Source organism: Caenorhabditis remanei, chromosome V (assembly GCF_010183535.1).
Source record: "Caenorhabditis remanei strain PX506 chromosome V, whole genome shotgun sequence".
NCBI classification, from domain to species: domain Eukaryota; kingdom Metazoa; phylum Nematoda; class Chromadorea; order Rhabditida; family Rhabditidae; genus Caenorhabditis; species Caenorhabditis remanei.
Genome location: NC_071332.1, coordinates 13922905 through 13936220, shown reverse-complemented (window position 1 = coordinate 13936220; position 13316 = coordinate 13922905). Strand labels below are relative to the sequence as shown.

Below are 13316 nucleotides of genomic sequence, written 5' to 3'. Positions count from 1 at the left end.
CGGTCCTATCTTTCGAAAGAAAAATTTTCATTTTTCAATTTCAATCGATCGTTTCGGTAGGTAAAAGGGAGCGGAGCCTAATAATGGTATGGTATAAAATTCTTAGAATTCCTAGGGTAGTAACATATCGAAAAATCAGCTGAAACGGATCACTTTGGTTTATGTGTAACATGGCCTGGTGGCCTATGCTCGAGGCAGTCAGAGATTGTCTCTTAAGAAGTCTCCATATTTAAATGAAATTACCTGCTATTTATGTCGTTTCAGAATTTTCAGAAAAGATCCCTTTAAGAAGTCTTCATATTTAAATTAAATTATTACCTTGTTTCAGAACTAATTTTTTGCATGAAGATCTCTTCGAAACTCCGTATTATTTTGAAGTTTTAATTTGTTATCTCATTATATAAATCACATCATTTGTATTTATTTAGTGAAAAAAAATGCAAATTTGGAAATAATCATACTTACAAACCGGGCCGAAACGGGATGGCGCGTATCTCGCTTAGTACCCAATGTTCTGGGCTGAAAAGTATACCAAAATCTATATCAAAAAACGCGAAAATGGCCAAAACAAGCCATTCTAGCCCTGCCCGCTGGGAGATTAACGTTTAGCCATCCGGCCCTTAGTATTTAGGTTAGAGATATAGAACTCGCTGAGATCTACATTTTGGTATATTTTTAAGCTCATAAAACTAAGCTTGAAGTGAATTACGCCCCAGCCCGTTTCGGCCCGGTTTCAAATATGAAAATTACTGTGACACATTTCTGCAGCATCACATATTTTTTCTGTAATAATGTCAATATATCTGCAGAAATGCCGTAAATTTCGAAACCAAGCTAACTGTTCCAATTAGATAAAAACCGGAAGTTTCATAGCTGGACTTTATAACATTTCAGAGAACATGTCAACTACTGACATTCACCGTGAGCTGATGGAATTCATTATCAGAAAAGCAGAAAACATCAAATCTCCATTTAAAATTTCTCAGTTGATCAATGGTTTCAAACGAGAGTACAAAAGAATGGATTCTGCGGATAGTTTGAGACACAAGTAAGGGATTCATTATCTTCGTTTTCGAGAAATATGCAAAAACTGTCTCATTGCAGAATTGAAACTCTTCGCTCAAAAATTCCCGAATTAGAAGGAATAGAAACCGAGATGAAGGTCAAAATGCTATTCGGATTGCATGCTCCAGTTGATCCAGATTTTCTAGAAAAGTAAGAAAACGTGATAATACTGAAATAATTAATGATTTACAGGCTTAAAGTGAATGCTGATTCTTTGAAATTAGATGAATTTCAACGCATCATTGAATACACAGATACAAAGAGAGGCCTAGAGTTGAAAGGAAGACATGTGAGTTTGTATTAGCTTTTTTCAAATAAACACATTTTTTCTGTTTCAGCAGGCCTTAAAAGCTCGAGACGAAACAACAGATAAACAGTTATTGAAGTTTTTGGTAGAAAAATCAAAAAATGTGGATGCTCCACTTGTTGGCAATTCATTCTTGAGAGAATTCAAATCTTTGACTAGAAATTCTTCTTCACTTAAATCTCTGAAATTTAGGTTAGTTTGACTAGGTTGTGCTTGTCAGATTTTTTTTCAGTTTTGATCTTCTCAAGAAAAAATTATTTCGAAGCTCCAATTTCGATAAGAATACACGTGTCAAACTGTTATTCATTTCGAGTGCCAAAATTCCCGGATGTTTCCTAAAAGAGTGAGTACAATTTTTATAGGAAGCCACTAAAAGTACGAAGACATACTGAAAAATTTCAGACTTCAAAAAGATGCAACCGTGGTTGTTGATGAGAAAGGAAGAATTACGAAATACGAGGGAAATGATGGAAGTCTAATACTGAAGGGAGATCAAAGTAATTTGTCGAAAATGAAACTATCTCTCGCAGAAAGATGGAATAGTATTCGTCAAAAAATTGAATGTGGAAAAAACAAGGACAGCGATACGGACAGCGATAATAACCATGGCTACGAGAGAGAAATGTCTCAATTGATCAAATTTGTGATTGAGAGAGCAAAAAGTGTGAATATGCCAATGAACATTCGCAGTATGTGTGAAGATTTCAAGAGGTTGTATGGATCTTCTAACAAACTTTCTTGTTTGTATATGAGGTAAATTAATGTTGCACATTCCATGAAACTAAACTAAAACCTCAATTACAGAGTAAGAAATTTTGGTGAGAAAATCTGTCGAATGAATGAGTTCGACATATCTGTAAAAGTCAGGACGATGTTCGCTCTTTCTACTCGAGTTTCAGACGAATTCTTGAATGAGTTAGTCATAAATCAATCCCATGTAGCAAACTGATAATTACAGACTTCGAAAAGATGCCGTCGTGCAAGTTGATAGTCTTAAGAGAATAATCAAATATCAAGCAAATGACGGAACTTTGAGCTTGGAAGGAGAGCATAGTATATCAGCGAAACGAAAATTGGCATCGGTTGCTCGACGAAATAAAATTGCCGCTAGAGCAGAAAACGATGAAGTAACTGATGAGGAGGCAGAAACTGAAAGAAAGAAAATGAAAGCGACAAAAAGGAAGACTCCAGAAACAGAAAATGGAAAAAGGTGAATGAGATTGCAGTTATTGAAATTTTCCTTCTATATTTTTTGATTAATTTCGGTGCGTGGTCTGTTTGCAAAACTTGAGTTATCTACGAAATTACCCCAATTTGTTTCAGATCGAGAGTGGATCTCCTCAAAAATGTTTCTGAATTCGATGAAGATGAATCGGAGACATCTCCAGACGAATCAGATGAATCATATGAACCAGAAGAGACTATCTTTTCTCGTTCGAATGAAGAATTTGGAAGAGATCAAAATGTGTCTTCCAGTACAAACGATTATCGAGCACAATATGTTGGTAACTTAAACACTACATTGGGGTCTACTGTAGGAAATGAAGAAGACAGTGATGAAGAAATTTTAGATAATGATGAAGGAAATGTCATCTTGAAAACGAAAGCTGGAAAAATGTGAGTGATGGATGTGTAACCTGAAACTCATTACTCAATTTCAGATTGACACATAAAGAATATGATCGGGGAGCAGAATTTGATTATGAAGATCTTATACAAATCACAGAACAAGATAATCTGAAAATGTGCAGGAATCAAGATGTCAGCTCGAAGTATTCGCTGCAAAACAAAGATGTGCCAACCGTTTCTCCTGCTATGACAGATGGGGATCAAGAATATGTAAAGAGAGGATTGAAAAGTGAAAGATTGTGAGTACCAGTAATAGAGGAAACTTTTTAAAATCTAAAATAGAGAAAAACATTGAGCCCGTAACAACGAAATCTAAACAGTTCAAAATAATAAATCATTGACTTCATTTCAGTTCAAAAAAGAGATCTCTCAATGCTGGTACGTCATCAAAACTTGAAATGGAAGAAGATGGGAATATGACAAACGCTTCTCCTTCTTCTGCATACTCAACAGACAAGAAGAATATGATAATAACGGAAGAACTTTATATTGTCAGTCCAGATGGCGAAGATCTTGTTGAAGAAACGACTGAATCTACTGATTCTGTATTTCGGAAGACACAACAGGACCCAACATCATCGATCACTGTTCATCCAATCAATAAGAGTGATTATCGAGTTCCCTTCAATCAGAAACCGTCGAAAGAATTGTCCAACTATGCCTCTTCTTCTTCTTCAGAAGTCGTTAAGAAGCTCATTCAACCAAAACTTTATATGAAAACTGAACGATTGGATAAGATTAACGACAATTTTCAACAAAAGCCAACAACAGAGAAGAAGTGTGAAAAAGGGTTTCAGAATACTGTGAGAGCAGGAAAATTAAGGAAATCTAGTAATATCCGTCTGGATGATCGACAAGTCTCTACGTCATCTTTCGTCAATTCACGCAAAAAATCAATTTGTGTTGAATCAGAGTCTATTGGAAATCCTACGAAAACTCACAATCAGATTCCGACAGAACCACCACTGAAAGTATGTAAAGTAGAAACAACAAGTTGTGATTTAGAAGTCATCGCAATTGTGAATGCGGGACATGAAGGAATAGAAGGATCTGTTGAGAGTTTGGAAGGATTTTTGAAGCTTCTCCGTGCTCATGTATCCATGTTGAATTCTAGGAGTCTCGACGATTTCGAAATAAAAATAGACTACTTGACCACGACGCTCGGAGATAAGGTGAGACTTCTGAAGTATGAACCTCAATAATCTCGTCATTTCAGCCTATTTCGATCGACAATATTCGTGTTTCTCTTGAGACATGTTTCCTCTCATTAGCTCAAAAAGGAGCATTGAAATCACCACCAGGAGAAGAAACGAAAAGTCTCCGGAACTTGATGGTTTCTCTGAAAACAATCACTTGTTACTTCCGACATTCTTCACTCAATTCTTTCAAAGAAAAGTTGGAAAACTTTATCAATGGCCTCTTCGTTAAGGACAAGGTTCAGTTTACTCACATACTTGAAACTTGTTGTTTCTTTCAGAGAATAACAATCGATGAGGTCCGTTCGGCGTTGGAGAGAGCTCTCGATTTTGTCACTCTATAATTCGCTTATTGTTTTCAAAGTTGCAGTTCCAACCCGGTCTCATTCAAATGATTATCTGTATAATGTATTATCAATGTTTATGTTATTCGAAATTTTGAACAATTTGTTAGCAATTTATCACCCAGTTAGCGCAAATCATTATTTGCACGTCCTTGTTATGTTCTCAATAAAGTAATATTTTGTTGTTGATCTATTCCTTTAACGTTCGTTAAAAATATCGTTTCACATCGATTGTCTTACTTTCCAAAAAGATTTTTCAGTTAAAAAATTTCATTCCTATTTTTACTGGAATTCTGTTTTTTTAATAGTCACTTTATCAGCACTGTCTCTTTTGATAATTTGTCACGCTTGCTCGTCTAACGTGATTACAGCATTTTAAGAGACAATGTCTCGCTCAAGCCACCAGGCCATGTTACACATAAACCAAAGTGATCCGTTTCAGCTGATTTTTTGATATGTTAGTATCCTAAAAATTCTAAGAATTTTATACCATACCAGATTAGGCTCCGCCCCCTTTTACCTACCGAAACGATCGATTGAAGTTGAAAAATGAAAATTTTTCTTTCGAAAGATAGGACCGAAATCTCTTCAGAAATGAATTGCCAGCCTTATCCATGGTAAAAAATGACTGGGTGACGAAAATCAAAAATATTTTTGATTTGAGTTATTTGAAGCTAAAATAATATTCACACAAGTTTTCAGACAATTCTAGCCATGTTTCAGTAAGTTTCAGGCACCTCCTCCATTTTTTCGAGCCAAAAAGTTTGAGCTCTCGTAACTTTCCAGATTATGACTCAAAGTTTATGAAACTTTGGGAAGGAAGTGAAATATACTTTAAAAACTTTGACTATTTTTTCAAAAATGTGATTTTTCTATATGATGCAGGAGAGTTAGAAAAAAGTTGTTATCTTGTAAAATGCACAAAATAAGGCTGGCAATTCATTTCTGAAGAGATTTCGGTCCTATCTTTCGAAAGAAAAATTTTCATTTTTCAATTTCAATCGATCGTTTCGGTAGGTAAAAGGGAGCGGAGCCTAATAATGGTATGGTATAAAATTCTTAGAATTCCTAGGGTAGTAACATATCGAAAAATCAGCTGAAACGGATCACTTTGGTTTATGTGTAACATGGCCTGGTGGCCTATGCTCGAGGCAGTCAGAGATTGTCTCTTAAGAAGTCTCCATATTTAAATGAAATTACCTGCTATTTATGTCGTTTCAGAATTTTCAGAAAAGATCCCTTTAAGAAGTCTTCATATTTAAATTAAATTATTACCTTGTTTCAGAACTAATTTTTTGCATGAAGATCTCTTCGAAACTCCGTATTATTTTGAAGTTTTAATTTGTTATCTCATTATATAAATCACATCATTTGTATTTATTTAGTGAAAAAAAATGCAAATTTGGAAATAATCATACTTACAAACCGGGCCGAAACGGGATGGCGCGTATCTCGCTTAGTACCCAATGTTCTGGGCTGAAAAGTATACCAAAATCTATATCAAAAAACGCGAAAATGGCCAAAACAAGCCATTCTAGCCCTGCCCGCTGGGAGATTAACGTTTAGCCATCCGGCCCTTAGTATTTAGGTTAGAGATATAGAACTCGCTGAGATCTACATTTTGGTATATTTTTAAGCTCATAAAACTAAGCTTGAAGTGAATTACGCCCCAGCCCGTTTCGGCCCGGTTTCAAATATGAAAATTACTGTGACACATTTCTGCAGCATCACATATTTTTTCTGTAATAATGTCAATATATCTGCAGAAATGCCGTAAATTTCGAAACCAAGCTAACTGTTCCAATTAGATAAAAACCGGAAGTTTCATAGCTGGACTTTATAACATTTCAGAGAACATGTCAACTACTGACATTCACCGTGAGCTGATGGAATTCATTATCAGAAAAGCAGAAAACATCAAATCTCCATTTAAAATTTCTCAGTTGATCAATGGTTTCAAACGAGAGTACAAAAGAATGGATTCTGCGGATAGTTTGAGACACAAGTAAGGGATTCATTATCTTCGTTTTCGAGAAATATGCAAAAACTGTCTCATTGCAGAATTGAAACTCTTCGCTCAAAAATTCCCGAATTAGAAGGAATAGAAACCGAGATGAAGGTCAAAATGCTATTCGGATTGCATGCTCCAGTTGATCCAGATTTTCTAGAAAAGTAAGAAAACGTGATAATACTGAAATAATTAATGATTTACAGGCTTAAAGTGAATGCTGATTCTTTGAAATTAGATGAATTTCAACGCATCATTGAATACACAGATACAAAGAGAGGCCTAGAGTTGAAAGGAAGACATGTGAGTTTGTATTAGCTTTTTTCAAATAAACACATTTTTTCTGTTTCAGCAGGCCTTAAAAGCTCGAGACGAAACAACAGATAAACAGTTATTGAAGTTTTTGGTAGAAAAATCAAAAAATGTGGATGCTCCACTTGTTGGCAATTCATTCTTGAGAGAATTCAAATCTTTGACTAGAAATTCTTCTTCACTTAAATCTCTGAAATTTAGGTTAGTTTGACTAGGTTGTGCTTGTCAGATTTTTTTTCAGTTTTGATCTTCTCAAGAAAAAATTATTTCGAAGCTCCAATTTCGATAAGAATACACGTGTCAAACTGTTATTCATTTCGAGTGCCAAAATTCCCGGATGTTTCCTAAAAGAGTGAGTACAATTTTTATAGGAAGCCACTAAAAGTACGAAGACATACTGAAAAATTTCAGACTTCAAAAAGATGCAACCGTGGTTGTTGATGAGAAAGGAAGAATTACGAAATACGAGGGAAATGATGGAAGTCTAATACTGAAGGGAGATCAAAGTAATTTGTCGAAAATGAAACTATCTCTCGCAGAAAGATGGAATAGTATTCGTCAAAAAATTGAATGTGGAAAAAACAAGGACAGCGATACGGACAGCGATAATAACCATGGCTACGAGAGAGAAATGTCTCAATTGATCAAATTTGTGATTGAGAGAGCAAAAAGTGTGAATATGCCAATGAACATTCGCAGTATGTGTGAAGATTTCAAGAGGTTGTATGGATCTTCTAACAAACTTTCTTGTTTGTATATGAGGTAAATTAATGTTGCACATTCCATGAAACTAAACTAAAACCTCAATTACAGAGTAAGAAATTTTGGTGAGAAAATCTGTCGAATGAATGAGTTCGACATATCTGTAAAAGTCAGGACGATGTTCGCTCTTTCTACTCGAGTTTCAGACGAATTCTTGAATGAGTTAGTCATAAATCAATCCCATGTAGCAAACTGATAATTACAGACTTCGAAAAGATGCCGTCGTGCAAGTTGATAGTCTTAAGAGAATAATCAAATATCAAGCAAATGACGGAACTTTGAGCTTGGAAGGAGAGCATAGTATATCAGCGAAACGAAAATTGGCATCGGTTGCTCGACGAAATAAAATTGCCGCTAGAGCAGAAAACGATGAAGTAACTGATGAGGAGGCAGAAACTGAAAGAAAGAAAATGAAAGCGACAAAAAGGAAGACTCCAGAAACAGAAAATGGAAAAAGGTGAATGAGATTGCAGTTATTGAAATTTTCCTTCTATATTTTTTGATTAATTTCGGTGCGTGGTCTGTTTGCAAAACTTGAGTTATCTACGAAATTACCCCAATTTGTTTCAGATCGAGAGTGGATCTCCTCAAAAATGTTTCTGAATTCGATGAAGATGAATCGGAGACATCTCCAGACGAATCAGATGAATCATATGAACCAGAAGAGACTATCTTTTCTCGTTCGAATGAAGAATTTGGAAGAGATCAAAATGTGTCTTCCAGTACAAACGATTATCGAGCACAATATGTTGGTAACTTAAACACTACATTGGGGTCTACTGTAGGAAATGAAGAAGACAGTGATGAAGAAATTTTAGATAATGATGAAGGAAATGTCATCTTGAAAACGAAAGCTGGAAAAATGTGAGTGATGGATGTGTAACCTGAAACTCATTACTCAATTTCAGATTGACACATAAAGAATATGATCGGGGAGCAGAATTTGATTATGAAGATCTTATACAAATCACAGAACAAGATAATCTGAAAATGTGCAGGAATCAAGATGTCAGCTCGAAGTATTCGCTGCAAAACAAAGATGTGCCAACCGTTTCTCCTGCTATGACAGATGGGGATCAAGAATATGTAAAGAGAGGATTGAAAAGTGAAAGATTGTGAGTACCAGTAATAGAGGAAACTTTTTAAAATCTAAAATAGAGAAAAACATTGAGCCCGTAACAACGAAATCTAAACAGTTCAAAATAATAAATCATTGACTTCATTTCAGTTCAAAAAAGAGATCTCTCAATGCTGGTACGTCATCAAAACTTGAAATGGAAGAAGATGGGAATATGACAAACGCTTCTCCTTCTTCTGCATACTCAACAGACAAGAAGAATATGATAATAACGGAAGAACTTTATATTGTCAGTCCAGATGGCGAAGATCTTGTTGAAGAAACGACTGAATCTACTGATTCTGTATTTCGGAAGACACAACAGGACCCAACATCATCGATCACTGTTCATCCAATCAATAAGAGTGATTATCGAGTTCCCTTCAATCAGAAACCGTCGAAAGAATTGTCCAACTATGCCTCTTCTTCTTCTTCAGAAGTCGTTAAGAAGCTCATTCAACCAAAACTTTATATGAAAACTGAACGATTGGATAAGATTAACGACAATTTTCAACAAAAGCCAACAACAGAGAAGAAGTGTGAAAAAGGGTTTCAGAATACTGTGAGAGCAGGAAAATTAAGGAAATCTAGTAATATCCGTCTGGATGATCGACAAGTCTCTACGTCATCTTTCGTCAATTCACGCAAAAAATCAATTTGTGTTGAATCAGAGTCTATTGGAAATCCTACGAAAACTCACAATCAGATTCCGACAGAACCACCACTGAAAGTATGTAAAGTAGAAACAACAAGTTGTGATTTAGAAGTCATCGCAATTGTGAATGCGGGACATGAAGGAATAGAAGGATCTGTTGAGAGTTTGGAAGGATTTTTGAAGCTTCTCCGTGCTCATGTATCCATGTTGAATTCTAGGAGTCTCGACGATTTCGAAATAAAAATAGACTACTTGACCACGACGCTCGGAGATAAGGTGAGACTTCTGAAGTATGAACCTCAATAATCTCGTCATTTCAGCCTATTTCGATCGACAATATTCGTGTTTCTCTTGAGACATGTTTCCTCTCATTAGCTCAAAAAGGAGCATTGAAATCACCACCAGGAGAAGAAACGAAAAGTCTCCGGAACTTGATGGTTTCTCTGAAAACAATCACTTGTTACTTCCGACATTCTTCACTCAATTCTTTCAAAGAAAAGTTGGAAAACTTTATCAATGGCCTCTTCGTTAAGGACAAGGTTCAGTTTACTCACATACTTGAAACTTGTTGTTTCTTTCAGAGAATAACAATCGATGAGGTCCGTTCGGCGTTGGAGAGAGCTCTCGATTTTGTCACTCTATAATTCGCTTATTGTTTTCAAAGTTGCAGTTCCAACCCGGTCTCATTCAAATGATTATCTGTATAATGTATTATCAATGTTATATGTTATTCGAAATTTTGAACAATTTGTTAGCAGTTTATCACCCAGTTAGTGCAAATCATTATTTGTATTTGCACGTCCTTGTTATGTTCTCAATAAAGTAATATTTTGTTGTTAATCCATTCCTCTAACGTTCGTTGAAAAATGTCGTTTCACATCGATTGTTTTATTTACCAAAACGATTTTCACTTGAAAAATTTGCATTCGTATTCTTTCAGATAATGTCTCTTCCTGACAAATATGAAGAGGAAAATGCTCACCTAATGAGATATGCGGCAGAAAAGTCGAAAAATGTAAAATCTCCACTGTCTATTGCAAAACTATGCAAACAGTTTAAAGAAGAAATTGGTTCAGATAAAACAATGGAGTGTTTGAGGCAAAGGTTAATGGAACTCACGAAGATTTCAACTAATTTCTTATTTCAGAATCCAAAGACTTCGCATGAAAATTCATGAATCGGACGAGTTTGACATGGACACTAAAGTTGAAATGCTTTTTGCATTGAGCGTTCAAATTGAACCAGATTTTTTGACTGAGTAAGGACCTTTTATATAACATTTCTGAACACTTTTATATTACAGATTAAGAAAAGAAGCGTACGTGAAAGTGGATAGATACCAGCGAATCATTGAATACAAGAAGAATGGAGGAGGTCTCGAAATGAGCGGAAAACATGTTTGTAATCGTGATAGCAATCAAAAAAAAAATTGAAGTTTTTCAGATGGCCAATCCGAATCTCTGCGAATCAAAACATAAACTGATTCTTCAGTTTTTGGCAAATAAATCAGAAACAATGAAAACTCCACTTCCAGATAGACTGTTTTTGAGAGAATTCAAAGCGTTGAATTTGACTTCGAACGAGTTTCTAACTCTGAAGAGAAGGTTGGCGATGGGAATTTAATGAGAGTTTCAGAAGAATCAACACAACTGTTTCAGATATCCACGTATCAAAGATGAGATTTATGAATCTCCTAATTTCGATAAGGCCACAAAAATCCGAATGATGTTCATTTCAAGCACGAAACTTCCAGAACGTGTTCTCAAAGAGTATGTTGATATAATTTTTCTGGAAAAAGTTTTTATTGTAGACTTCGAGAAGACGCTGAAGTAGGAGTAGATGAAAAGAATCGAATTACAACGTACAGAGCAAATGACGGAAGTTTGGAATTAGAGGGTGAACACAGTCATTCTTCAAAAATTAGAGAAGGCCATAGAGCTGGACGGCAGCGGAAATGGGAAGAATACAATGAGGAAGAAGGCAAAGAGGATTATAATCAATCAGATAGATGTCGTAGGATCAATTTGTTGAAAGTCTTGATGAATCGAACGGAAAATGCTACCTCGCCTGTCAATATTGAACAATTAGCTTCAGAAATTAAGATGCAATTTGGTAGGCATCAAAGAGTCAGTCGTTTGAGAAGCAGGTAGTTGGTAGATATTAACTATATGCCATATGAAATTATTTATAGAATCGAGAGTATCCGTGAGAACATTCTTGAATACAAAAATATGGAAACTCCTACGAAAGTTAAGATGATGTTCGCATTGAGTGGTACTGTTAATCCTGATTTTCTTCGTCTGTAAGAGCAAATCTAGACTGCAAACGAAACACGCATACATTATTTTTAGACTTCGAAACGAGGCAATTGTCGAGGTGGATGAAAATAACAGAATTATTCGATACGAAGCATATGATGGGAGTTTGAAACTTGAAGGGAAACATTCTGAAGAACTCGATGTTAGTAGAAGACAGAGAGTTAGTAACATAGTTCTTCCCAGTGATTTGGATGAAACAGATGAGGGTGAAGAAGAGGATGAAAATACAGATGATACGTCTGATAATGGAGGAAGTGACTCTGATTTAAGTGAGATTGAGGACTTAGAAGAAGAACCCGCACAGGTGGAGGAGAAGAAGAAAGTTCCAATCATCACGAGAAGTGGAAGAGTGTAAGTCGGATGATATCATTTAGCTTTCCTTTAAAAAATAAATTTAGATCAAGAAAACGAAGTTTGAGTATCCGTTCTTCTTGTTTCGATAATGGAACTACATCCGAGATCAACCAGCGTCATGATATTGATAGAACCAAACGAACCAAACAGTCTTCAGGGGAAAGTTCTGGAGATTTCGGTTTACTAGCTCTTAGAGAACATTTGAAAATAGAGAATATGGAATGGGAATCCATTGCAATTAAACAAGAATCATCAATGGATTATGAGCATATTCCGATTTCTTCCTCCACCTCTAGACAACTTGTTGAGAGTAAGCAAGAGATTCCACTGGCCTGTTTTCCCAATGATGACGAATGGGTGGGCAGTGAGCAAACAGTTCCGATGGAGATTCAGCCAACTCTCAAAGAATGTAAAGTAGAGGAAATAATCGATGATTTTGAGAGCATCCCGGATATTCTTGCAAATGAAGATGAAACAGCACTCAAGGAGTATTTAGAAGCTCTTCATGGACTTGTACTGAAATTGAACACTCCAAATTTATCTGATGTCGATCTTAAAATTAAGTCTATGCTCGAGAAGTTCCAGTATGACGTGAGAGTTGTTCACAATCGCCTGATTATTCTGTTTGTTTTTCCAGGAAGTTCCAATCGATTATATTTCAATTTCCCTCGAGACTTGTCTCCTCATGGTTGTCAAGAACTCAACAATGAAATCAGAACCAGACAATGAGTCAAAAAGTCTCAAAAACTTCATTTACCATCTAGAAAACTCCATTTTCTGCATCAAGAACACATCGTTAGAGGCATTTAAACATAAATTGAGAGGACTACTCGTAGAACTACCAATTTTAGAAAAAGTTACACACAACCAGGAAGTTTGAAAATAATACTTGAATGTTACAGAAAATTTCCATCGACACGATTCGCCTTGCACTGAACACGACACTCGACATTTTGGCTCCTACTAATAGTCCCCAATAATTATTTCCGAAAATTGTCACTTTCAAAATTTTACTAGTATACAGTTACACAATAAAGCATTCATTTTAAAATACTGTATCACTCTCAATACTGTGAAAAAAATAAAGTTTGGCCAAGGATTTTCACAGTATGTTAATGTTAATGCTTTTCAGTGATCTTGCATGATTGTCTTCGCTTCTGAAACTGACACAACCAAGCTGTTTTGTTGTTGATTATTTTGTTCTCTATTTGATTACCCATTTTTGAGAATCAAAAACAGATTATTGAAA

General features: G+C 35.6%; 3 protein-coding genes across 3 annotated transcripts; all 3 read left to right on the top strand.

Annotated features, from left to right (window-relative positions):
- Window positions 1–899: 899 nt before the first annotated feature.
- On the top strand, window positions 900–4541 carry GCK72_019812 (uncharacterized protein; the record flags this gene model as incomplete). The annotated part of the gene is made up of 12 exons (XM_053733241.1): window positions 900–1048; window positions 1105–1215; window positions 1258–1354; window positions 1404–1564; window positions 1775–2125; window positions 2177–2287; window positions 2331–2582; window positions 2696–2989; window positions 3034–3240; window positions 3354–4173; window positions 4218–4436; window positions 4479–4541. 12 exons carry the CDS (start codon window positions 900–902, stop codon window positions 4539–4541), a joined length of 2835 nt encoding a protein of 944 aa, XP_053582154.1.
- A 1856-nt stretch (window positions 4542–6397) lies between these two features.
- Window positions 6398–10039, top strand: GCK72_019811 (uncharacterized protein; the record flags this gene model as incomplete). The annotated part of the gene is made up of 12 exons (XM_053733240.1): window positions 6398–6546; window positions 6603–6713; window positions 6756–6852; window positions 6902–7062; window positions 7273–7623; window positions 7675–7785; window positions 7829–8080; window positions 8194–8487; window positions 8532–8738; window positions 8852–9671; window positions 9716–9934; window positions 9977–10039. 12 exons carry the CDS (start codon window positions 6398–6400, stop codon window positions 10037–10039), a joined length of 2835 nt encoding a protein of 944 aa, XP_053582153.1.
- Window positions 10040–10338: 299 nt separating this feature from the next.
- On the top strand, window positions 10339–13047 carry GCK72_019810 (uncharacterized protein; the record flags this gene model as incomplete). Its single annotated transcript, XM_053733239.1, has 11 exons — window positions 10339–10499; window positions 10543–10653; window positions 10699–10792; window positions 10839–10999; window positions 11054–11164; window positions 11263–11541; window positions 11587–11697; window positions 11747–12064; window positions 12112–12658; window positions 12705–12923; window positions 12970–13047. 11 exons carry the CDS (start codon window positions 10339–10341, stop codon window positions 13045–13047), a joined length of 2190 nt encoding a protein of 729 aa, XP_053582152.1.
- Between the last annotated feature and the right edge of the window lie 269 nt (window positions 13048–13316).